The sequence below is a fragment of the Brienomyrus brachyistius genome, chromosome 5 (assembly GCF_023856365.1).
Source record: "Brienomyrus brachyistius isolate T26 chromosome 5, BBRACH_0.4, whole genome shotgun sequence".
In the NCBI taxonomy this organism is placed as follows: domain Eukaryota; kingdom Metazoa; phylum Chordata; class Actinopteri; order Osteoglossiformes; family Mormyridae; genus Brienomyrus; species Brienomyrus brachyistius.
The window spans coordinates 35,001,165-35,028,062 of NC_064537.1; the positions used below are offsets into that span (position 1 = coordinate 35,001,165).

The 26,898-nt window shown below is 40.5% G+C and overlaps 2 protein-coding genes across 2 annotated transcripts; both read right to left on the minus strand.

Annotated features, from left to right (window-relative positions):
- Positions 1-636: 636 nt before the first annotated feature.
- Positions 637-7,102, minus strand: psmc5 (proteasome 26S subunit, ATPase 5). Its single transcript, XM_049013143.1, has 12 exons — positions 6,962-7,102; positions 6,374-6,445; positions 6,231-6,300; positions 6,004-6,101; positions 5,853-5,909; positions 5,084-5,314; positions 4,213-4,339; positions 3,031-3,221; positions 2,569-2,667; positions 2,234-2,344; positions 906-992; positions 637-786 (listed from the first exon to the last, which is right to left on the minus strand). The coding sequence occupies exons 1-12, from the start codon at positions 6,983-6,985 to the stop codon at positions 733-735; spliced, it is 1,221 nt and encodes a 406-aa protein (XP_048869100.1). The 5' UTR covers positions 6,986-7,102; the 3' UTR covers positions 637-732.
- Positions 7,103-9,651: 2,549 nt separating this feature from the next.
- On the minus strand, positions 9,652-21,748 carry smarcd2 (SWI/SNF related, matrix associated, actin dependent regulator of chromatin, subfamily d, member 2). The gene is made up of 13 exons (XM_049013133.1): positions 21,219-21,748; positions 19,939-20,120; positions 18,996-19,038; positions 18,727-18,849; positions 17,739-17,858; positions 15,719-15,814; positions 14,512-14,613; positions 13,265-13,426; positions 13,070-13,167; positions 12,830-12,965; positions 12,308-12,430; positions 11,933-12,034; positions 9,652-11,481 (listed from the first exon to the last, which is right to left on the minus strand). The coding sequence occupies exons 1-13, from the start codon at positions 21,378-21,380 to the stop codon at positions 11,428-11,430; spliced, it is 1,503 nt and encodes a 500-aa protein (XP_048869090.1). The 5' UTR covers positions 21,381-21,748; the 3' UTR covers positions 9,652-11,427.
- Positions 21,749-26,898: the final 5,150 nt, after the last annotated feature.

Consider the following 26,898-nt stretch of genomic DNA (forward strand, 5'->3'; position numbering starts at 1 on the left):
CAACTTGAGATTTTTTCAATTTATGATGGGTTTATCGGAACGTAACCCCATTGCAAGCTTAAAAGGGGCAGTAATAACTATAAACAAGGGTTTTCATTTATCAGCTGAGTTGGAGGATATAAACCCCAAAAATTTATGTTCAGAAAATGCAGGGATGAGATTATAAATCATGGACCTATAAATGAAGGGGGAATCAAATATAGCTTCTGTTACCTCAGGAAGTAAAATGTCTAAAAACACTAATGCAAGTTAAGTCATCAAAGTACTTAGAAAAAAATGTCTTTTAATCTATGTGGACATACAATGAATATTTTTTAAAAGTAATCATGATGATAAAAAAATGGACAAGATATACTGATTAGATTATTGTTCAATTGTTCAAGTATACTTTTAATAACTGCATTAAGTCGACTGAAAACAAAGACCAAACAGGTCTTATAAATTTTTAACTAGCACAATTCCCAATAACCACACATTTAAAATAGGCAATTTGCATTAATAAAGCAATATAGATTAAAAGACTTAAAAATCCAAGCCCGCAGAGGTGGAGTTATGTGCATCCTCAAGTACACAAGTGGGATGCCACCTCAGTCTTTTGTTCAAATGTTTATATCGTTAAAGATTGTACGGACAGTCTTAGGGATTTACACCATTTATTTATAGAGCAGAACAATTACAGTCAAATCCTAAAGAATACTAAAAAATAATATACAGTTGTTGGTTTCTCAGAGTTTACTTCCAGAGCTTCTTAATAGACATGTTCTTCTCACTGTCCTTCTGCATCACCTGTTGGAAGACAAAATATGACTTTGCTCTTTGACTGGTAACACAGTTTAAAATGGGGACAAAAAGACCCCAAAGGTGTATATGACCACGTCAACAGAAATGTAATCAAGACAGCTTGCCTTTGCGACGGCCATCTCAAAATCCTCCTGGGTGACATGCACTCTTCTTTCTCTCAGAGCGTACATGCCGGCCTCCGTACAGACACCCTGCGTGCAGTAGGAAAACAGAATTAGCTCCATTGAATCAAGAACGCATCGATCTTGCACATCCAGCTGCATTTCTAAATGAATAATCTTCTACATATTAATGAAGGGGCACAGCATGAACAGATGTTAACCTGACCTCTGTCCTATAAGCCGACAATCTACAAACAGGTCCATGAGCCAGGGAGTTTATCACGGGGTCAACAGCTCAGTCTGTCTCTGTAACCTGCCAAGTATGTCTGAATGCAGAGCACTAAGACAATGGAGCTAAAGAGTGTCCTCAACAAGAAGAAATGCTGCTGGAGTACCAGGGATTAAAAAAACAGCCACAGACATCACACAGGGGCTGTGTAGAAATTCTACTGTATGAACCTTTTCAGCACTATGAACTAGCTCTATTGGCATAGTGCATTGTGTCGCTTGTGCCTGGGAAAGTAGACAAGGTGCCCAACATATTAGTAACCTAATAAGAAAGGACAGACTTTTCCTACAGAACTTCAGTCCTGAACAGCCTCATTCTTTGGCTCTAATGCCCATCCAGAGCATCATCAGGCCATGATCTTGAGATGACTTCCCATTCCACTAAACACTGGGCTGAAGGCATCCTTTGATGTTCATGCTTGTTTGAAGAAAGCCAGACCATATTACTCTTCCTCTGCTTTTCAGAGGTCCCGGTCTTGTTCTCTTTACAGCAGGTCACGCCTCTCTATGCATTAGACAGGAGCCCTGGATGCTGTGAACTTCACAAAGCTGTTTTTGCTAAGACTGGGTAACATGATTTGGTTCTTCAGTAACTTAGGCCATATCTGTGTGTCCTATCGCAGTACTCCATGCATCCCTGGCAGTGAGCTTTGGTCTTCATTACCAGTGCAGTTTTCCCATGTTTGGCAAATGCTGTCATCATTTTTGAGGCAAAACGCAAACCTGAAATTTGGGCACTGACACTCTGTAGCTGCCTCAGGTCACTGAAAGCTCACATATCAGGTTCCCTCCGTCAGACCTCTCTTATAGGTGACACACACTGCTAACTGGCATTCAACTGAATCAGTTCCCTTTGTAGCTACATTTGTAATCTGTGATTTAATTTTAGGTAACTGTAATTTTATCTGGAATATCTAATCTGGAAACTGCAATATCACAGTAGGCACATGCCCATCTGCTTTTGTATTGTGAGAGTACAAATATCACATCTTGGGGGGGACAGACAATAAGTGGCTAACCCACACTGCCGCACGGCTGCTCACCTTGACCTCTGCTCCAGAGGCTCCAGGCATCAGCTCGGCGATCTTACGCAGATTGATTCCACGGGTCAGATTCATCTTGCGGGAATGGATCTTCAGGATGTCCAAACGGGCCTGCAGGGGAGAACCATAGGGCATGTTGCTCAGAAGCTTACGAAGACAAATCCAATTACCATTCACACATCAATACTATTAATCTTTGTCTACACCTATAGTCAATGAGGAATATTGTATCTCCAGAGTTACTGTTAACAGCTTCTACCAACTACTGTATCAATTAGCACAACAACTGCATCAATTAGCAGAGAACAGCTGCAAACTTAAAAATCAAATGTCACCTCTTCATTGGGGGGAGGGAATTCTATCTTCCTGTCGATGCGACCAGGTCTGAGAAGGGCAGAGTCCAGGATGTCGATACGGTTCGTGGCCATGATGACCTTAGGAATACAAAAAAAAATGTACTCAGAGGTCAAATATGCTTCTGTAAAAACAGACAAACCTGGGAAGTATTAAAGTGCAAAATAATGCTGATGTGAATTCAAATAAACAGATCAGTTCATGGAATAAACTCTGATGCCAGGTCCAAAACCATGAACAAACAGAGCATTAATGACTTCCCCCATTCACCAACCTTAAAGGTATTTGATCTGCCAACCCAGGGCTGGAAAAAACTTTTTCAGGGCCCTAAGCAAAATCTGATTTGCTTAGTTACCATTTTGGGGGGTGGGGGGACTAGGGGGGCTTTTTAGCTTTGCTCACACCCCCACTGGGCACGGCAGACACAAAACCCACATAAGTACCTTGATGTTCTTGGTGGCCTCAAAGCCGTCCAGCTGGTTGAGCAGCTCCAGCATAGTCCTCTGCACCTCGCTGTCTCCACCAGAGCCTCCCTCAAGGCGTGAGGAGCCGATGGAATCGATCTCGTCCATGAAGATTATGGAGGGTGCGTGCTCCCGGGCCATGACAAAGAGCTCCCGCACCATCCGGGCCCCTGCGCTCACACAACAGCAGCACGTGCACCATAAGCACCAGGGGTCGCCACAAGTAATAGAGATTACTGCATACTGCATGAGTATTATGCTGTGTGGATAATCATACTTTACTGATGTCAGCTACTAATTAGGGATGCACCGATACCAGGGTGAAGTTCCTGTGCTTGTTCTGTGGTACTTATAATATCAATTCGGGCTGGGCAATGTCAAAAAAAATTTGCAATATTTTCATTTTAACACACGGCACCAAGAGGGGCAATAAATTGAAGGTATTTTCAAAAACACACAAAAAAATGGCAGGGATACAACTTATCGCGATGTTGAGCTACCCTAAATCACACCAAGAGAAATCCCTTCACCATGACAGCCCTAGTTTATCCTGTCTTGTTACGACGTCCCCCAAACACCATGCAGAGTAGCCTGGCTCACAGGCTGGTATAAATATCTGGCTGCAAGTCTCTGTCCAATCAACATTCCCTAAGGAAAAACAATGTATGAAGCTCTCAAACTTCCAGTGAAGCACGGTGTCCAGGCGGGTTGCAAAAACACATCACCGAAGCACATTGACCAATACACTTTCATCTGTTCTCCATTTAGACAAACTGCACTTGAATCTTAAATAGTGTTTCAGTGATACAAGGCGTCAGAGGGCATCTATTGGCTGTATATATCCTAACTGCAAAAGGAAAATTGATGTTTATGTTGAAAGCAACTACCATGAAAAGATCAGAGCTGTGGTTCCATTAGCAATAGATTACATTTTTAAATGCTACTAAAATTAATTTACACTGACTGCATTCTTTTGACATTTTATAGGAAAATGCGTACTTCCTGTGTAGTATTAGAGCAATTGCTTGTGGTATAACCAGCAAACCTGCATTGTTACAAAGATGAGTATGAGTATGAAGATGAGAACTCAGACCCAATACCAGTATAAGTATATTCTTACTAGTAAGACTGCAAAAGCACAGGGAATGTGCTCAAACTCACCCTCTCCAATGAACTTCTGCACCAGCTCTGAGCCAGATACCCTGATGAAGGTGCAATCAGTGTGATGGGCTACTGCTCGAGCCAGCAGGGTCTTCCCAGTCCCTGGAGGACCATAGAGAAGCACTCCCTAGGATGGGTGAATAAAGAAAATCAACTTTTATAGAATATGACCTACGAATATTCTCTTCCAGTGTATTGGTGCGTTCGATTATTTCTCTGAGTCGGAACTCGTATGAAAACATCACGAAAAATGTCACTTCCCGTCTCAAACATGCCTTTTATGACGTTGATGTCGGACAGAATTTTCTTGACCGAGTTTCCCCTGTGACGTCATTTCAACATGGTGGCTTACACACTCAACAGTAATTCTATTTTATAAATCTTTAAAAATATTTACTTTGTTAAATGTATTAATAGTTAAAAATTACTCGTGTTCGATTTAAAGGATAACATATCATGACTGCAAACAATATCCTAGCATGCAATATCAGATTTTTACCAGACTTGTTAGTGTCTTTGGATTGTTTGTAGTTTGTTTGCCTCTCGAAAAAACAATAATCGCTATAAATGTACTAAAATATTTTATAAAGCTTTTAATGTGGTTTGTGTTTCTTGTTTGTCTCTCTGAAAAAAATAATCTCACTCCAAATCTGCTAAAACACACAGCACCGTAATTATGGAGGCAGCCATGTTTGTTCCGAGATGTGGTAGCTCGAACGGGAGATTGTCGAATGTGATATCACTGAACACAAAATTTCAGAGTTCCGAGAGAAAAATGAGCACACCATATACTTATAGAGGCTGCGTATACACAACACTGCCTAATGTGAACTGAAGTTCAAGGCGACCCCTACACTCGATTGTCACAAACCTTGGGCTGTGCAATTCCAAGGGCCTCAAAGAGCTCTGGATGCTTGACTGGCAGCTCGATCACCTCCTTGATCTCCTTGATCTGCTTGTCCAGGCCTCCGATCATCTCATATGTGGAGTCTGGCACTTTCTCCACCATCATCAGAGATACCAGGGGGTCCACTTTGTTAGGAAGGATCTTGTGTAGGGTGTAACTGTCATTGCGGAGGGCCACACGGCAGTTCGGAGTGACCTGCGCAACAGGCGTAATCAATTATCCCATCTCTTTTTCTTGCTTACTAGCATTCAGAGACGTAAATACATTTTCAAAAGTTCTGACCAACTTTATCAAAATATTTTTTTAAAGTGCTACATTAATTTTGAGAAATGCATTGTCAAAGATGGTTAGAGCATTTAAAAGTAATAATGGAACAATATTATGGCTGAATAGTATTTCATGATTTTTCGTAGAGTAACTTGTCCGTGAATGCCAGTCACCCAAAGTGGCACCCAGGGAGTTGGGGGTTAAGGGTCTTGCTCAAGGACCCGCAGATGTGCTGAGGCTGGGTTTGAACGAGCAACCTTCTGATTACAGGCACACAGGCTTAGCCCACTGAGCCACAAGCTGCCCCTATCTTGCCTAAACTGCACATAAACGCTGAAATCATAAGTAAATTTCCACTTATTCTTACACCAGATGTTTTTCTGAATGTAAAAATCAAATAAAAATAAAAAAAGAACATAAATTAAATATTTGGAGGAAAAAAAATGAGTGGTGAAACAACACTCACATCATTGATATCAATGTTCTTATCTACATCCACGACAAACTTCCCCTCCGGATGTACCTGGAGACAGAGCAAGACAGGCAGTCAAAATGAGCTCAACACCATCACTTTCCCAAAGAAGTAAAGGTGGAGCTGGGCTATATGGGCTTATTACCTTAACTAGCACCTTCTTCTTGTCCATGGCCCTCACCACCTCCCCTACATAGGAACCCTGCTCCTGCAGCAGCTGCAGCTCCTCACGCAAGAGACGCACTGAAAGCCATTGAGACCGGTGACTATTACACACAAGCATTTTCCCACTGAGGACCCACAGTGGGAATATATGCATAAATCACCATGTATAAAATAAACACTATACATGGCAGCAGAGAGCAGTTCTACCTTTGGCATTGAGCTCATTCCTCTGTGCCTGCAGACGCCGAAGGTTCTGGCTCTTATCATTCACCGTCAACTACAAACAAACAGGAGTTAGTCACGGGCACTTCGCTACAATCGGATCGTTATTCTCCTTGTGGATTTCTCACCTGAAGCTCCTCTATTTTGGACAGATAATACTGCCTAAGACCAGAGCCCCCTTTGATATCTTCGGTCTCCATCTGAAAATAGAATGTAAATTAAGTAAATAAGACTCGAATGCAACATTGACATATTAAGCTGAATGGAAACATGCAATATTACCAGCTTTAACGGAAATATACTGCTGAGCTTAATTTTACTAGGTCTAGCGTAATGTTAGCTAGCCAGATAACAAGTTGACGTTAAATAAGCTTCCAAACCGCTAGCAAAATTCGACAAAACACGTAGAAAGAGTGGAACAGGATGCTCATGTCCTGTCGCTTTTAATTATATTCTGTTCCCATTAACTGTCAAGCACGTTTTATGTTAGCAGGCCATATAACTGGAGATGCTGCTCCTCAATGGCAGCTGTAGTTAACAAGTCCGGTACAATGAGACAGCAAACCGGTACAATAACCGCTTAAACATAGCAAAAAATGAGTGCATATAATCAAAGTATAATCAAAATATTAAGATAAACATCGATAATGTACCCGCAGGAACATGTACGTCAGAAAGTATAATATAAACGTTAAACTCAGATTTTTAACACTTACATGATCCAACCCATCCAACGCCATTTCGGCTGCCTGCTTCGGAATTTGACGTCACTTCCGGAATGCGATCAAATCTCCTGCAAGCCATATAGAAAGAGCGGAAAAAAATAGCGCCCTCTAGCGACACTATTGACTGAACCGCCGAATAAATGAATGAGTGATAGAGCACACGCAGGCGTTTAGAAGCTCCTAGAACTAAAAAAAGTTTACGCGATTATGAGAAGTCATGCAATATCCGGAGTCGTCGATGAACAGTTGCTTATTTCAGTTACATGATAAGATTATATATGTAAATATATCTTAGGTATCTGTCCCGGGCTAGTTATGGAAATAAAAAAAGCCTGGACACATACTCTTGATAGAAATTTATAGCTAAGTTGTAAAATGAAATTGGAAAAGGTAAATGCTGGACTGCACGGGTTTGATGCGAGTAGGCTCTCTATGGCATTATATAGTTGAGGACAAAATTATTAGCCCCTCTATGAAAATTGAAGTTTCTTCAAGATTTTCCACTTTTAACAGAGCAAGGAATTTTCAACATAGCATTTCTGAACATATTAGTTTTCTTTAGAAGGAATAAATTATTTATATTTGCACACAATAGCAGAATTTTTTTCAGAAAAAACTAAAATGACCAGGGACAATATTATTAGCCCCCTTTAAAAAATGATGATTTATTGAGCCATTGTACAAGAAACGTATATATGACGATGTGATTTAACTTCACAGGTGATTCAACTTAACAATTAAGTTAAACCTGAAGGTATAAAACTGAGTGTAAAATCCTCAGTAAGGGTCATTCAGCTGTCATTTGAGAAAGTACCTTGCCAAAAACAAAAGAAATCAGCTTGGACATGAGAAAAAGAATTGTTGATGCACAGAAAACAGAAGGATATACAAAGTTATCACAGCGTTTCCAAGTGTCAAGAACTGGAGTGAGAAGTATAATCCAGTAATTCAAAGAGAGCCACACAGTACAGAACAAGCCTGGCAGAGGTAGGAAGCGAAAGATTTCAAAGATCCTAGAAAGGAAACTAGGGAGAGATGTGTCTAAAGACCCCAGAACAACTGCCAAGACACTAAAGAATGACTAGGCGAAGTCGGGTATTGTGGTCTCAAAGAACACAATCACTAGAGCTCTGCACAGGAATGGACTTCGAGGTTGCAGACCAAGAAGGACTCCACTTTTGCAGATGAGACACCTTCAAGCCAGACTAAAGTATTCTTCGGACAACCTTGAGAAAGATGATGCATATTGTAAGCATGTCCTATGGTTAGATGAGACTGAACTAGAGCTCTTTGGTCATAGAGGCACTGCTTATGTTTGGAGAAGGAAGGGAGGCGTATAATAATTTTGACCATGGTAGTTTTTGGTTTCTGTGGAATATTTTCATTTCTGTGTGAAAAGTAAAATAATGTGAGCATCCAAAATAAAACTGAGTTGTCTAAAAAAAGCCATGTTGAATATTATTTGCTCTATTTAACAGCACTTGGGGAAATACTTTTAAAACAATGAGATTTTCATAGGGGGGGGGGTAATAATTTTGTCCTCACCTGGCAAACGGGCAGGGGTGGGGGTAGTTTGGTCCAGTTGTATTTAATAAACAGAAATAAATTTTGGAGAGTTCAACCCCATTATTACAGTTTTTGAGTCTTTCTCAAAATATTTTCTGACTTGTAAAATGTTAAGATTTTTTTTCATTCATTGAAAGAAATTCATTTTCATAACTGGTAGAAAAAAGTTCCATAGGCATCTTGGCATTATCAACAATTATAAAGGACATCTTAACTTTCGTTCTTTGCTTCATTATCTGATTTTATTTCATTGGTTTACAAAAGTTTAGATGAGAATTCTGCTCTCAAAAGAATATAATACGATGAATTCTACGGGACAGATCACAACATCTAATAATTATTAGCCATTCTATAAAGGCAAGTTTTTTTTAATTTACATGTAGCTTGTTTGCGTGTGACTTTTCCATCTCATTATATCTGAATTTAGTATTAAACGAAAAATTGTTGAGATTCAATGTACCAGTGGGAAAATCTACCAGAAATACTTCACTGTATGTTGTACGATTAGGACTGCATGTGATGGATTTAAAAAAAACCTTCATCATCCCGTTGCACGTCCTTATATCGCCACCTAGTGTTCAAGGCTGTTTCCAGTTGGTAGTAAATAATTACTTCTCATGCCATTATGGAATCAAGTGCAGTTTAGAGTTACGGGTAGTACTGGTTTATCCTGTTTTATGACATTTTTTTTCATCAGCCCTAACACGAATTTACAGGTGCCATTTCATCAACATAAGTTTAATAGTTCTCTTAGCACACAGGTAAATTATGGTTTAGTCACAGAAGTATGCATGCATCTCTTTAGCATGGTCTTAATTAATTTCAGTATCTAACTTAGGCGGAGGAGGATTTTACATCCCATTATTATTAATAGTATTATTATTTATAATCATAATTTTAATAAACATGCACTTTATATGAATCCTACAGTTTTCTGTGTGCGTGTGTGGGGAGATTATATTTATATTGCATCCTGAGGACTAAATGGGGTAGGGATAAGGTCGTCATGTAGGAATTATAGTTTTCCCCATAGAAATGAAGAGTCTCCACAAAGATATAATTACAAACCTGTGTGTGTGTGTGTGGGAGGGAATCCATTATACAAGAGAGAAAAATCTGGATTGCAGAACGCACCTTTATTTTATAAATGTACCAAAAGTAATCCAAAAATATATATATATGTATAAAAGGTAACAACATTGTCTTTTTTTTACTGAAAAGAAAGCAGATGGCACAAAGGTCTGAGAGAATTACACACCATGACAGGTCTGTACGGTGTAAATGAAACGTATCCACAGAAAAAGAGAATGGTTTTCCCAGGCATGGAACATGGCTAATGAACTAGGGAAGGTTGGCATTATCCCTGTGCACAGCCTTTGTGGAAAACATCCCCTCTACACTGCAGAGTTCAAATTCTCTTTTTTCATTTAGCCCAAAGGTTGCTGCAGTGCTGGTCAGCCAAAGTTTTCTACTATGATAAGAGTTGTTTGTTTATTAGCATGAGTCCCACGGAGGGGAGAGCAAAAAAACATCCTATTCCGATACTTTCCCTAAAATGCTACTCCCACTAATACGCTAAGAAAAAAAAAACATTGATATACAATTACAAGTATCTTGCCGAGTGGTTATCATCAGTCATATTTTAGTCACCTTACAAAATCATGGAAGACAAAAAAAGAACAATTAAGCCTTGAAAGGAAACCAGTCAAAAAAAAAAAAAAAAAACCTAATATTTCTTTCATTAAAAAGCAATACTACCTTGTAATAAAGTTAACTTTGCAGTAACAAGCATATGTAAGCAGAACAACATAATACATTTTTGGAATGATTGTGATTTATCAAAATTTGTAACCTGAAAATTAAACCTGATTCAGCTTCAATCAGCAAAGTCCAAGTGGTAGAAAAGGTTTACACATGAAGAATCTAGAATTTGTGTGTGTTCTGGAAAGACAAAATGTATGGCTTGGATTCCTACTTAAAATCAATATCACATTTCACATTTTTAAGTCTCTGGAGAACACCAAACCCAGTTAATATTCCTCTCTTGGCTTACCCTGCAGTGCAACACCCTGACAACATGACAAAATACACCATGAACATTCCAACAAAGTTAAACTACTGACCAAGAACAGCTGGCCTTGTGAATACAAGCCCCCCACCCCTTACACCATGAAGGCAACATCCTCAGCTCTACGCCACTGCGCAAAGATTTCCTGAGAATACCAAAGACAAGACATTTTTGCATACTTGAGGATGAACCTCAAAATTTTGCCAAATATTGTAAATTTCAGGCTTTTGCAAAGATACTTACAAAAAAAAAGAATGCAAATGAAGCTTCCTGAAACAGGGAAGAATATCCCTTCACATAAACTGTGCAATAAGACACACCTCTTAACCAAAAGCTATATTTTAAAACTTTACAAAACTAAATTGCATATATGGTAATACCTGTCAAACTTCACAAGTAAAGTACGTTTAAAAAAATAAGAAAAAAATTAAGTACTACTGCAGAAAAACAAGATTTTCAAAAGTGTATTTTATCACTTCTGTCCATAGGGAAAAACAAGAGTGCAAAAGGTAAAAACTCAAAATAATTCTGTTTGTTTCTCTTTCACAATATACTTACTAAAACAAACACTAAAAGGTAAAATAAGTTTAAATGGCCAAATCTGCCCAAGTAACACTTCTGTCGAAACCGTTTGTAAATTTATCTACAAACTTCACAGAAGGAAAAAAAATGGAAAGATGAAACTGCAGGTTTTAACTGGTTCCAGTTTTACAGTTTGTGGGGTTTCCAGCTTTGATTTCACAACACACTTGGGTGAGATTCCTGGCTTGACCATTTGGTGGCGCTTGCCGGGGGGTGGGGGTGAGGAGGAAGGCCTCGGGTTTCAGGTCAGGCGAATGCCCAGCACCTGCTCCAGCTCTTGCCTCCTCTGCTGCACCTGAAAACAAAAACACTAAGTTGTAAGAATGGAAATCTCATCCTTTTCAAATTTAATGACACCAGAGGACTCAAAAGGAACACAAGAACCTTAATTTAACTATGAGACTATTATATTACACTTGCTACATTTTCTCAGCCAATGTTTCAGGAAAGATTACTAAACTTTAAAAAAAAAAAAAAACATTTTTGTTGCACGAGTAATTAACTACATTGCCCCAGTGTCAAACAACAAAAAGGCCACTCTTGGGAACTAAACTGGTTTAAGTTACAATTCTTTGTGCTTAACTGTGGTTTTTCTTACACTAAATCACCAAAACTGAATACATGTTCCATTTCCCCTTTTTTTAGGTTTTTAGTAATAATCCTCAGGAACAACAGACAAGCTGAACAGGATATTCAACAAAATAAGAGAGTAACAGAGCACCAGACTGGCAAAGACATCTGCCCACCTTAGAATAGACATAGCGGCCCACAGCCTCCGGGACCCAGGGCGCCTGGTAGAACTCGGATCTCCTCTCCTCTTCTGGGTTACCAGCGATGTCGGTCATCAGCTGACGCACAAGTGTAGAAAAGTTAATGAAGTGATTGCTTTCAAACTTTAGCATGTTAGCATGTGAGTGTTTTACAGAAGAATTTCCAGCAGAATTAAGCAAACCCAATATAACAAAATGAGGAGAACTGTACATTTCAAATAAAGTTTGTATTTAAATAACCCCTTAAAGTACATTGAAACTATTTTTATACATGCATCAGTTGCTACCTGGTTACTACACACTACGGTGCATCATAGATAAATGTAGAGATGTACATTATCACAATAATACCTTGAGATCACGGCACTGTGATTTGAGCCAATCCTGGATAAACTCCTGCGGATTAGTACTGAAGCTCAGCATGAAGTCTCTCTGTGTCTTCAGTTGATTAATGGATTCAATTGTCTCATGGATCTAAAAGAAATGCAATGAAGCTGTTTAGATTGCTCTTTTTAAAAAGCCACTTTCATTATGCCTTTTAACTGGAAAAGTGATTTTTTTATAATTATATGTTTACTTCCTAATTAGTTTTAAATTGGTCTACAATTCTAAAGCATTCACTAGGGAAATACATCGTGATGGAGGAAATGAATAGCACTGGCTGTATTCATTCTTCAAGACAGAAAAAAAATCTACTGTGCATCACTTCCTGCCTTCCTAGTCATGAAGTAGGGGGTACACTTCTCCACTTCATTATTAAAGTGGGCTGTCTTGCATTTTTAGTACTACATTAAGTCTCTGGTTGAGGGTGGGGCTCTAAGCAGGGTTTTATGATCTTAGCACCTTCAGAGGGCAAAGCAAATTGGATGCTACCTTCATCTCTAATGCGGCAATCTCCTGTTGGTTGGTGGTGGAAGACAGGAAGCTGGTCATCTGTCCCTTCAAAGGGTCGTCCACCTCCACATCAATGTCATAGCAGGCTGTCTTCTTCTGGTCGTTGGGGTCCACACTGAAATGACATGAACCCCTCTCCATGTTCACTTATTTTCATTCCTATTAAGGCATCACTGCTCCAATGAACTTGCCTCTAAGGCTCTGAGACCTTCAGTTCACCTGATTATGTGATTGATGACAATGGGGTCAGGGTGCTGTAGAAGGCTTGCCAGCTTCATGGGGATCTCGGAGAACCTCATGCGGGCGCAGCCAAAGATCTGCAAAAGGACAGGCAGATTCACATCGGAGTTGCATCCCAGTGGCTCACTCTTGCTCTGCTAGCCACTGGCCAGTTGGTCTGACACAGCCTCCCACCTGGCGGAAGTAGCGGTTGCAGTTGATGTACTCCTTCTCATGGCAGTCCTGCAGCTTGTTGTTCTTAATGTACAGCCACAGTGCCTGCATGATGCTCGCCCGGGTCTGTGTGTGCACCCCCAACAGCCGGGCCAGACGTGGGTCCAGCTTGTACTGGGGCGGCTGTGAAGAAACCAAGAGACATTGGTCACTCCAAGCAACATACAGTGCAGCCAAAAGAGTTCATGGTTTATCAACAGATTAATGGCAAAAGTTCTGCAGTTTGGCTGAAGACATGGAATTTATTTAAAATTCACTTTATCTAATATATCTCCAATTATCCCTAAACATAGCCATAACTATTTTATTCTACTGCATACTTAAAGTACATTCCCATACTCGGGCTGAATACTTCTTAGGTGAAGGTTGAAATAACACAATACAGTCGAACCTCGTTACTATGTACAAGACGGGATATCAAAAACATGTATGTTATAAGCATAGAACGTTGTAACCACTTAGTGCAAGATGGATGAAAGAATTCACGAAATATCCATGTAAATGATAAAACTTTAATAGAACAGACCCTTAAATTGACTACAAAACAAACGAACACATTATTACTTGGTAAATAATTCGACAAAGCTCATTTGGATCCTTGAAATTTTCCTTAAATTACTCACGGTTACTTAGTGCTTAGTAAATAAATGATTTAATTTGACCAATATTTCATTAATATTTTCAATGAAATATTGGTCAAATTAAATCATAAAATCCTTTATTTCCATTATTATTCTGAATTCACAATTACCAGCATGACCGGTATTTCACAAGGTTTAATAAACAAAGAATACGCACATAACACTTAACAAGCCATTACTACACAGTCCAGTAACGGTCGGTCAAGGCAACTCATTTAACGTGGGAAGTTACAACACAATAGACAAATGTGCATTGTCGGGCGAAGATCAGGTAGATACAGGTAGATGTAGTGACACAAGTTGTGGTGGGCGGGGAGAGCGCTGTACGTTGTAACGATGGTTAGTTTTCGTGTTTTCTCTAGAAATTTGGATGTTGTATCGAAGTTTACGCTGTAAGGGTGTACGCTGTAAACAATGGCTGCTATTGGAATACTACATAGGCTAAAAACGGGAATTAGAAACCTGTACGTTGAAAAGATGAAAACGTTGTATCCGGGGTACGTAGTAACGAGGTTCGACTGTAACAGCCTGGTAATGAACTCGGTTTTGGGAGGCAGCGTGGAGTACCTGATGATCCAGCATGAGGAGCAGGGTACACTTAACGCTCACGTCGCCTGGCCGCTTCACCTGGAAGCCGTCAGTCTCCTGTGTGGTGGGCATTCTGTGCCACTGTGGGGGGCATTCGGGAATGCAGAATTCTAATTCAGGCATGTGCTAATAAAACTAACTGATAAAAAGGATATCAGGACGTGTAAGTTTAATGCTCTATACCAGGGCTAAACACACTGTTTCAGCTACTTATAAATGACCAAATCAAAATGATCTACTAAAATGATTCATACTATAAAAATGCAAAACATAAAATATTGAGTATTCTTTATTATTATTATTATTATTATTATTATTATTATTAATAACTTCCCTTTGGGATAAATAAAGCATTTTTTAACAGAACTGGGATTTTACTTCCTTCACCTTTCTCTTTCTCAGCTCACTTTCATGTTCATGTCATAGTTTTTATGAACAGTCCGAAAATGCCGCTCCTCCACATTTCCCTTCTTTGGAATAACAATAGTAGATTGTCAGGCAAACGCACTTCAAATATGACATTGTGGGGGGGGGAACGTCCTGCTCCCATTCCGTGTGGAAGTGCCAGGTTCTTACTTGGTCCAGCTCCCCCATTCATTTTTATACCCTTTCTTAAGTTTAGTAGAAATAAATTGGAGGCTGACTAGGTGACTCGGTAGCTTGGTAGAGTTTCGCAGCGGCTGGCGCAGATGAACGCGTCATCTATCCTCTGTTTTTTGCCATGCGATCTACCCACTCTACCTTTGCGACCGACGGATTCGGCACCCCTGCCCTATACAGTACTGCCATCAGTAACATTGATGTGACTGGCTTATTTTACCTATTTGTATCCAAACTTTCAAGACCACAAACAAAAACAATCAAAACCAGGACATGATATAGTATTAGTGTGGCTCTTCGGAAAAGGTTTGTATATTACTGGACAAGCATCATCAGGTTGGAGTATTCTGGCCATTTTAGAGGGACTCAAATTATCTGCTAAGAGAAGATCGATGGCATGTTGTGGATGAGCTTTAGATTAGAAAAATCACATTGATGCATAACTATAGAATGCAAAGAAGCTGCACCTTTTGTAAATGCAAGTTATCAATTTGTAATCTGTCTGGATTTACCAAACTCAGGGATATTTTTTCTGGAGATTGAACAGCATGTACAAGATGGTGCCGTGGTCCTGCAGTTCTCATACCTCTACAAGGTGGTTGTCTGGTCCATATAGCTCTTTGTCCAGCTCGATGACCAAGCTTTTGAAGAAGGAGGAAAACTTCCTCTTATACTTCCCTGGCTTTTAAGGACAGAGTAATGGAGGGGAAACAAAGAGAAACAGGCACATGAGAGCAGTGTTCTTAGTGCAGAATGCAGCTGTATTGTTTGGCTCTGACCACACGAGGGGCTCGATCTGGGGCATTCTGGGGGACTGGCGAGCCCCACTGCCTGTATCTTCTTGCACAACTTTACCTCCCCCACTTCACTCCACTCCGCTCCAATCTGCTCCCCACAACCTCCTTCACGAGGTCTAACCACCAAAGCGAAACAATTTCTTCTTTTTCTAAGTGCCGCCACCGGGGCCCACGTCTCACGGCCGTCGCGCCTCACGGCTATTGCGCCTGTGTCAGGACATGCCCCTCTGCATTCTGCGAGCTAAATATCTGCCTGCATGTCTCAGTTGCCCATAGGCCGGCTCCTGGTGGGAATGCGGGACGGAGTGCGCACATCTGGCAACATGGTGTGAGCCAAGGACACAAACCAGCACAGTCAAAAAGCTGGAACGTCGGCACCAAATCAGGAAATGTACTTTTACAAAAAAAAAAAAAAAAAAAAAAAAAAACATAAAAATCTATCACGAAGATACTCTTACAAACATAATAACCATATCTTTAAGCGGTCTAACTCATACGAGAAGGGGCCTTAAATGGTGAACATTTCAGTCACTCAAGATGGGACAGCAGGAAATCTGCATATGGGTTGAGCCACCAACAGTAATTTTCCATTAAGGCCAATTCATACTTCACTTTTCCACATGTGCTTTCGGTTGCAGATGAGAGGATGTGACGTAAATTTTGTATTCAGGGCATGGCTGCGGACTACTGTGTGTAGCCCAGATTTTTATGTCTAGTGGAAGCTTTGCACATCTGTGCGCATCGACCACATGTGCAAGATAATTGATTAGGTATTTCCAGTAGGTGGCAGAGTGGAAGTTCAGAGATAAGCATTTTTGCTGTAAGGATTTCAAAATGCTACAGTACGCCTTATTGCCATAATACCCAAGACATTACTAATAACTTTAAAACTGTTCATAAAAGTTTACTTGTTTCACTACACTGCTTGTATTTGTGTTTATTGCAATAATCTGCCCTCTCCTGGGTTGGTGGAGTATCACTGCTGTATACAGGCACTGACCGCAACAATCCGTGCACATGGAAAAGTGAAGTATGAACTAGGCTTTAGTCTGCCAGTGACTTATACTTCCATTATTGAGATTTTAAGTTTTGAGTCTTACTGTTGCCTAACTGCATATGGTCGGTTTTCACAATCCTCGCCCTGTGGAATTCATACAAATGTATATTTGGAACACTCAATTAGCCTGGTTTAGAGCGCAATTACATACAGCACTAGTTACAATCTTACACCTACTAATAGTTATGAAATACATTTTAGTTCCCTTTGTTCAAATTTGTTACCGTTCCCCTATAAAAAAGTCAGCAAACCATTGTAATAATTCACTGACAGCCAACCACACAGCTAGTTATGCACTGCATCTCATGGTTTTCAGGGCATCTGAGTCATTCATTAGGCTGGATAAAGATTAAATAAAAAGCTTAAAATATTTTTTAAAATACTGCATCCCAAATATACAGCAATAAATTGCTAGTTTGATTAGGAAACTAAAGAAAGCAAAACTGAAGGAAAAAAAAATGACTAGATATTCCAAAAGATCTCACTACGATATAGCACTATGCATATACTTAAACCTGGTGGAGAAAGGGTACACAGCACTCAGGGGACCCAGACTGGATAAACCAGCAGCACTGATACACTGAGAGATCAGGGATTAGATCAGCACAAGCGAGGCTAAAAAAGGTTTAAAAGCAGGCTGTAAGCAGGTTTCATGACTGCAGGCACACCGTGTGGAGCAGAATGGGATACAACATGCTGCTGCATATGCAATGACTGAAGAAGCTAATCCCCACAAAGCCATTGACACTTACATCCTCCAGCAACTTGCCCTCAACCCTCAGCTCCCAGGACGCCACCTTCTCAGTCTCTTCACCCTCGGGTTTTCCAGGTGTGCAGGTGTTGGAAATGTATATTCGCAGCTTGCGCTTTTGCTAGCAGACAAGGGAATAACTCAACTTACTGTGTGAACCATGGTCTAGAATACATTTACCAATAGACTTTAAGGGGGGAAGAATTCATCTAGTGAGAATTCTTTGTTCATCACAAACATGGAGGGTCCTAAGCTATTTAACAGAGGTATCGCACCCACCAAAACTCAAACAGCATAATGTAACTGAAACAAAAAATATATATTTCTTTTCCAAACAATTTTAATCTAATATCATGAAAATTCATTCTAATTTCTACTGGAGTGCTGTGGAAAGCAAACTTACCTGAAAGGCAAAATTTTTAATTCCATTACTTTTAAATATTTCTGATTTCTTTCTATCGGTTTCTGCATTTTTCTTTGTCAAGACTGAAATTTGGATTAAAACGAGGAGAGTCATTTTGTAACGTCTAATCCACTGTGCTTTGAAAGCACTGTAGATGACAAGAAAAAACCACAAGAACACTACTCTACAAGCCCTGACTGATCTGTCAAGATAAAAGATTCATTAATGCACAATAAGATGTCCATTTTATAACCAATCTGAATTATAAAAAATATTATTGGCCACTGATCTCACTAAACATGAGTTAAGTCTTAAATGCAGCTGTGTACATTTCAAACAAAGAATATAGAAGATGCATACAGTATTCTTTTTACAATAGAAAATTAATTTAATCTAAGATGGATTAATCCAAGCAAACACTATTTAGACAGAAGGGATTGCAAGAACATACTGCTTATTCAAAAATAGACAGACAGATCCCAGAGTATCAGTACACTTACGTTAAATATTATAACTTTGTGTTTCATGGCACTAAAAAGCTAGGACTTTCCCCAGATGTGGAGTTGGTGGGCAAAGGTAAACCTACCGTAATTGGCTTTTTGATGGCCTCCTGGATCTCCATGCGCTTGCGGGCGATTGTCTGATCCAGCTTCCTCTCAAAGGCTAGCAGGTCCATGTAAGCCTGCGACTCTGGGACCAGGTCCCGGATCTGAAGAGGAATCCATGTGGTTCATTAAAAATCGTTTGGCAGGCAAAATAGAATCGTGCTTGTTCAGCAGCCACATGTTCGGTAACATTTCCACCGCATTTCTGGTGCAACAGATCTTCATTAGATGAAGTAGCTTTGAAACTCACCCTCTGTGGAAGTACCTTGTCAGCCATTTTGCGCCTTTTTACGCTGCAACACAATGACACAAATGTGAGTGGAATCATTATGCAAAATAACACACAAAAAACAGAACAAGCTTACTGTTAATTTACTACATTTGAAGTTTATGAAAAGACCTGTAATCAACAATTATGTATCATAATTGTGCTCTTCAGTATCAGCACTTTGACTCCTTGTGGTTCAATCAAGCTTGTCAAAGTTACCAGGCTTCTGATCCCTGGATAATTCTTTGTTCTTGGGACACTCATGGGGATACTCTTAGGACACTTATGTCCATGGCTCTCCCCAGCAGCCCTGACCCTGAGACAGGCCATTATATCACAGACAAAAGGAGCTTTTCGGAAACCTAAAACACTCGAGGCTAGGCTAAGCAATCAACAAGCAAATAGTCTATTTTCTGGTATAGGATTCTGCAGAAAACTAATTTATATGCAAGATGCATAAAATGAAAAGATCTCCAGAATGTGAGGGTGCACCATGTTTCACAAGGACTCCTAATCAACATGAATGAATCAATGATGCTTCATTTGCCATTTGCACAAGTATAGGCACACAATGTTTTTTTTCAAGCTTTGGAATGCTTCATTTTGCATATGCCATCATGCCCTCCTTTGAGATATACATGCTTATATACAGTTTATCCTGTGGTCCTGGTGCATTTTTTTTTGGGGGGGGGGGGGTTAAGGGCTTTGCTCAATGGCCCCAGAGAGATATGGCTATTCTGCAGAGGACCGGATTCAAATCGGCGACCTTCCGATCACAGGCAAAGAGACCTAACATGTTGATGCGCACACCGGCCCCCATGTTCACCAGGAAATCTCACACTAGTGCAGAAGACATTAAACCTCATCAAAGTTTCACTACTATGTGTGAGGGATGAGATGAGAGTGTTACACAGCCAGCACTGACCCGCGCCGGTGAACAGCCATGCCCTGCTGCTGCAGAAATCTCTTATGCGACGGATCCATGGAGGGCTGTGGCATTCCCGGTCGCATGGGCATGCTGGAACCATACGATGGCCCTGGGACAGGCCCCCCCATGGCCCCCATGCCTCCCATGGGCACCCCTCGGCTGGGCGGCATGCTGGGGCGCTATAGAAAACCAAAACAACAGTAGATAACTAACATTTTCTTCATTACTTTTATGCAACATGCAACTAACAAATTGCTTAACAAGAATGTGTTTTTCTACTTATAACGTAGGCAGACATTAGCACAGCGATTAAAGACACGGTGTCAAAACCAAATGTGGTATTTCACACATTACAAGGACATTGCTATTGAACTTGAAAAGGAAGTACGTAAATATGTCATTTCTCTTAAAAGGAGCAGTTTTCGCGGCTTTAAGGACCGCCAAGCGTTTCAGTTCCTATTAGTCGCTTCCAGCACTTACGGTTTCCCGCTTCTGTGGCCATGGCGCCGCTGACTAGATCAGGTGCACCAGTCATACGTGCAGTATAACTCTGTACGGTAACGCTACGGCAGCGGAGCAGCCCGCAGTATTATCACCAGCTGCCTTTCAAACACCAGGTCTGTTTCTAATCATGTGTCAAAGCTCCCTTGTGACCGCCATCCCTTTACTGTTAACTATTGAGAGTACTTCCTGACGTTGCTTTTGGGGTCCTGGCAAACAAAGTAAAACAAAATATGCTAAATAAAACCTCAGCGTGTGCCTTTCTTTGTTTCACTAAAACAGCACAGTGCCCGTTGGGGTAAAACACGGAAGTCGAAGGCAGACAGCGGCACTCCGTGTTTCCAGGCCTTTCTTTGCAAGCCGTATTACTGTATTGCTTTATAAACTCTTAGCAAAACGTGTGGGAATTATTTACTACATATTTACCGAGGTATTTTCCAATCGGCAGGCGATACTTCGCCTTTGGGGCGTAATACACATTATGCAGCTGGATATGCGAGCACATCACGAGGGGTTAGCTGATTAGCTAGCCGCCTAGCAGCGTCACCCTGTGTCATCGGCTTCAGTAAATGCATGTCATGCTCATACATATTAACAAACAAAACAACTATAAGTTCTCTTCATGCCCTGGATATGCTACGCAAATCAGGAAATCAAATAACAACCACGTATGTTACAGGCAGTGGATAGCCGGTTCGGTCGGATCATACAGCCTTGATTACATTGGGGGTGATTGCAGCCCCTGATCGCCCCGAAACCGCCCGCAGATGCGTTACCTGATGGTACTGAGGAGCGGCCGGGCTCATCGGTCGGAAGCCGGGGCTCTGCTGCATGACCGGCGGCATCCTCACGCCGCCTGGGTGCCCAGCGCTCATGGGGTTAATGTTAGGGGCGACCGGAGGACCAGCATTAATGGGGTACCCCCCTCTTGAAGTCATTTTTTATTTTAAAGAAAACAAGCTAATGTACGTTTAAAATGCAGATTCCAACACTGAGAGCGAAGGTTTTTTTTCAGACCGTATCTAAAAGCATCCGTAAAACTTGTATCGGCACCTAGCTGTGAATCTAACACAGATACCACCTTCCTCGATAAGCTCTCTCTCTAACGACAGCTTTCCTCCTCTCTTCGCGAGTAAACCGTGGCTGTACGTGTCATCGCTACCCACGGACCCATGACTTCGCTCATTCTCCCGTACGATACAAGTAACTGGCATAAAACGAGGTTCTAAGAGGCTAAACGATGTATAAAGACAGCGATCAGAAAGGGTTTGGCTGTGTGGCTGTAAAAACACGCAACCTCGTCTTAGTGAGGTTGCCAGATATTTGTGTCGAAAGAACAGTTTCCTTAATGAAACGCTCAACCCTTTGTATCTGGTAAGATTACTAAATCGCAATATTTTGAAATGGTGATAATTTAATGCTTCCCTCGATGAGATATAGATAACAGCAATTTTAACCCAACAGTTTAAATAAACACATTAAAGTAGCATGAATTTGTTGCACTGATTTACCAAACGCGTTATTATACAGGTATGCAAAAAAGGATTTTGCTTGGTTTATTTTTTGTTAGTTTTGTGCTTCTCCGATCTTAAAATGGAATTTGGAGATGAGTGAGGTATCGTTTGCTAACTGAAGGGGACTAAAAGATGGCTTCATAATATATAAAAAGTTTTAGAGCTCTTATTTTGTAAATAGAATTTGCTGTAATTTGTAGCCTACGTTTGCGTAACACATTGCAGATATATATATATATATATATATATATATATAGAGAGAGAGAGAGAGAGAGAGAGAGAGTGAGTATTTTGCCGATTTATCCTAAATTGAATGTTTTCTGTTTCGGGGATATGCCCCGGACCCCTGCGACCCTTTGTAGGGCACGCGGTTATTTGGATTATTAAATATGAAACAGAAAGTAGTTTAAAAAGTGTAAGTCGAATTATCATCAGCGAAAATCTGCTAATCTGGCAACCAAAGGGCCACTATCCACTCTCATTTTAAAGGGTCGCCCCCTGCAGTCCGAACCGAGCCGTAAGTAGATTCTGTACTCCTACGTTAAATATAGAGGGCAGCTTTATGGACATTTGTTCACGTTTGAAGCACTTCTACACTTCTGAAATAAGTGCAAAATACACTGCTCAAAAAGGAACACCTATTAATCCGATTATAACATCAAGTCAATTAAACTTCTGGGATATTGATCTGGTCAGTTAATTAGCAGAGGGGATTGTTAATCAGTTTCAGCTGCTTTGCTGTTAATGAAATTAACAACAGGTGCAATAGAGGGGCAACAATGAGACGACCCTCAAAACAGGAATGGTTTAACAGGATGAGGACACTGGCATTTTTTTCCCTCCTCATCTTGTATGGCTGTTTTTCACTGGTTTTGCATTTGGTGACGGTCAGTGTCACTACTGGTAGCATGAGGCGATACCTGGACCCTACAGAGGTTGCACAGGTAGTCCAACTCCTCCAGGATGGCGCGTCAATATGTGCCATTGCCAGAAGGTTTACTGTGTCTCCCAGCACAGTCTCAAGGGCATGGAGGAGATTCCAGGAAACAGGCAGTTACTCTAGGAGAGATTGACAGGGCCGTAGAAGGTCCTTAACCCATCAGCAGGACCTTTGAGCAAGGAGGAACAGGATGAACACTGCTGGAGCCCTACAAAATTACCTCCAGCAGGCCACTGATGTTTGGTCAGAAACATTCACAATCAAAAACAGACTTCATGAGGGTGGCTTGAGGGCCCAACATCCTCTAGTGGGCCCTGTGTTCACTGCTCAGCAGCATGGAGCTTGATTGGCATTTGCCATAGAATACCAGAATTTGCAGGTCTACCACTGGCGCCCTGTGCTTTTCACAGATGAGAGCAGGTTCACCCTGATCATGTATGACAGACGTGAAATGGTCTGGAGAAGCCATGGAGAACGTTATGTTGCCGTAGAGCTTGGCGGTATGACCAAAAATTTACATTGTGGTATAAGTTACATCGCTTTCACAGTATATGACGGTTTTTATTTTTTTGAAGTATGACTGGCCATTTACCATATTTTACAGGATTTTACACGACACATTTGTTTTACGTTTTTGTATTGTTCCCACATTAACTATTATTTTATTAGCCATTGCGCCTTTCCGCTGCCTTAATGATAAGACAGCTAATGTGTTTGTTGGCTAACTGCTTATACTGTAGATTTCCTTTTCTTTGAAGGAAAATGCATTGCCTGGTTTTTATTGCAAAGGCTTTAATGGGCAAATTACCTCAGTACATATGTAGTTTGCTGACACTAATACATACAGAACTCGCTCATCAGTTAAACCTCACCTTCAGCCTCCCACCACACGCACATAACTGAGGAAATCCGGCTTTTGTTCTTATGTACCACATGAGTGGAATATATTACAAAATATATTGAATTTAGTCTCCTTGCCTTCTCTGAATGTGTTTTAAAAATCTCTTAAACTCTGAGCTTAAATAAGTGTCATTGTTTCATATTAATTAGTTTTATTCTAGGTATTTTTGGAGAGTTTGAGTGTTTGTATATGTTTTAGTTTGTGTTTATACTAATTATCTCTGTGTATGAATATAAAACTATTGTCTTATTTGTTGCCATCTTCGTCCTGGAAGAAGAGATACTATATCTCACTGGAACCGTTCTGGTAAAATAAAGGATAAATAAAATAAAACAAACGGCTACTGTTAAGGTGTGCGCCGGCCAAGTTTTGCCGGAAGATCTGACTTGTAGTCCCGTTCAGTTTTGCTGGAATGCGAGCTTTACTGACCTCGCGAAATTTCTCATAAATGCTGCGCGAGTGTGAGTTTGTGTGTACGTGCACACGTGCCTGTGCTGTAGTGGTACTGTGTGAAGTGTGGCGAATGAGGCGAAAACTGTACTGTTGGTATCAATAATGGTGAAAATGAGTATCTAATCAGATACTAATTTTTTATATCGATTAGTATCTGAGAATCGATTTTTGACAACCCCAGTGTCTCCTTATTTTCAACTCCAACGTCAGCTATATCTTCTGTTTCTGGTCTTTCGTGGTACATACCTGTATTTAGCAGTGCGGAACTGAAAAAGCCCCCCCCCAAACAGTTTTTTTCAGCTGCGCCACTTTCCGAACGTGTAGGTTATTTAAACCGGTATTTCGGTATAAGAAAAATTCATATCATAACAATAATAAAAAACAGTTTCCGGTATAAACCGGTATACTGCCCAGCACTATGCTGCCTGTAACATTGTTCAGCATGAAGTGTTTGAGAGCGGATCAGTAATAGTCTGGGGAGGCATATCCATGGAGGGACACACAGACCTCTACAGGCTAGACAACAGCACCTTGACTGCCGTTAGGTATCGGGATGAAATCCTTGGACCAGTTGTCAGACCTTATGCCGGTGCAGTGTAGCAAGAGTATGCAGGCAGTTCATGGAAGATGATGGAATTGATGCCATTGACTGACTCCCACGCTCACCTGACCTAAATCCAATAAACCACTCCTGCGATGTTATGTTTCAGTCCATCTGGTCCATCCAACGCCTCCAGGTTGCACCTTGGTCTGTCCAGGAGCTCAGTGATGCCCTGGTCCAGATCTGGGAGGAGATGCCCCAGAACACCATCCGTGGTCTCATTAGGAGCATGTCCCAATGTCGTCAGGCATGCATACAACCACGTGGGGGCCATACAAACTACTGAGTATGATTTTGAGTTGCCGCAATGAAATTTTGACAAAATGGATTAACCTGCCCCATCATTTTTTTCACTTTAATTTTCTGGGTTATCTTTGAATTCAACCCTCTGTAGGTTGATATTTTTCATTACCATCAAACAATATGGCATCCCTCTGTTCCTAACACATTACCCAGTTCCCATCAGTATAGATATCCAGCATGATTTGTTTCCCATTGAGATCTGATGTGTTTTCAAAGTGGTCCATTATTTTTTTGAGCAGTCCAAAAATAAAAATGTGGAAGTAATATAGAGAAAAACAGCAATAGCTCTGTCAGTGTTGTCAAAAGATATCTGTCAGATCTATCACAGCATTCAAATTACAGATAGAAATTTATATTTACTTTTCCATGTATCTTTTTCAATAATGTGTAATCTGTTACTAATGTTTAATGCATGTAATTTAAGATGAACATTTCTTTTCATGACACACACGTTTGACTTAACTTAGAGAAACTGCTGATATTTCAGGAACTGTACGATAACATATTAATAGAGCAGAAACACTGATCTTTTGGATACTTTAAACCTCTGTCTTTGTTAGTCTTATGAATAATTGCATGAATAATGAATATTAGCAGAAAAGTGAGTGAAGTTTGTCTTTAATTTTAATGCTATATTTTTTTACCTGAAATTTTACACTAGGGCAGCAAATGTAAATAAATCTGTTCTCTGGCAGCAGCAGTATTAAGAGCACACTGCCATTAATTATTTGCCTTAGATTTTTCATATATATGTAATATAAAATTTTTTTAAGAAGACATATAGATAAATTGGAGGCGGCATGGTGGTGCAGTGGTTAGAACTGTTGCCTCACACCTCTGGGACCCAGGTTTGAAACTCCACCTGGGTCACGTGTGTATAGTTTGCATGTTGTCCCCATGTCGTTGTGGTGTTTCCTCCAGGTACTCCGGTTTCCCCCCACAGTCCAAAAGCATGGTGAGGCTAATTGGAGTTGCTAAATTGCCCATAGGAGTGCATGCATGAGTGAATGGTGTGTGAGTGTACCCTGCGATGGGCTGGCCCCCCATCCTGGGTTGTTCCCTGCTTCGTGCCCATTGCTTCGGGGATAGGCTCCGGACCCCCCACAACCCAGTAGGATAAGCGGTTTGGAAAATGGATGGATGGATGGATGGATATAGATAAATTGTTGAGCACATTAGTCACTCGCAGAGGAACCTGTTTTATTGTATGTTAGCCAGCCAGCTACATGTTTTTGCAGATCCCACCTACAATGAGGATTGTTAAAGCACTGTGAACGTCACACCCCAACCATCCCACAAGTGTATTATATTCAGCAAGATTGATCAGTTAATCTTCAAGCTCATAATTTCTTGAGTCTGACGTGCTAGAGGTGAAAGATAATAGGCATGGGAACTCAATGAATGCTTAGGGAAGTTTTAAAGCATTGTTTTCACAGGCAAATTTTAAGCGGGGAAGAAATGACTAGACAAACTGGTTTTATTTCAATATTTATTGAGAACTCAGCTTCACAGTGGAGTGATCAGTTTAAAATCTGCCCTTAATGCATGACAAAAAAAAGCTACCTGTAATTTTCCTTTCATTATTTACTGAAAGTACAGTTTGTTCCAACATAGACATCTATAATGGTTTTTATTAAGCCACACCAAAGAGATGAAGAAATCTGTGATGACAGTGTTTTAACATCTGTATGTATTGTCAATTAAGCTCAGTCTTGTGATATTTTGCTGAGACACTGTCTCCTGT

Bases quoted from the DNA above. Each gene is read 5' to 3' on its own strand.
- smarcd2 (XM_049013133.1), bottom strand. From the start codon at position 21,380: ATGACTTCAAGAGGGGGGTACCCCATTAATGCTGGTCCTCCGGTCGCC. The intron at 14,614-15,718 runs GTATGAGAACTG...TGCCCCCCACAG, and splicing joins CAGACAACCACCTTGTAGAG to TGGCACAGAATGCCCACCAC. The intron at 13,168-13,264 runs GTGGGAGGCTGT...GTCCTTTTGCAG, and splicing joins GCAACCGCTACTTCCGCCAG to ATCTTTGGCTGCGCCCGCAT.
- psmc5 (XM_049013143.1), bottom strand. From the start codon at position 6,985: ATGGCGTTGGATGGGTTGGATCAT. The intron at 6,301-6,373 runs GTGAGAAATCCA...GTTTGTTTGTAG, and splicing joins CCAAAATAGAGGAGCTTCAG to TTGACGGTGAATGATAAGAG. The intron at 2,668-3,030 runs GTACTTATGTGG...TGTATTCCTAAG, and splicing joins AGGCCACCAAGAACATCAAG to GTCATCATGGCCACGAACCG.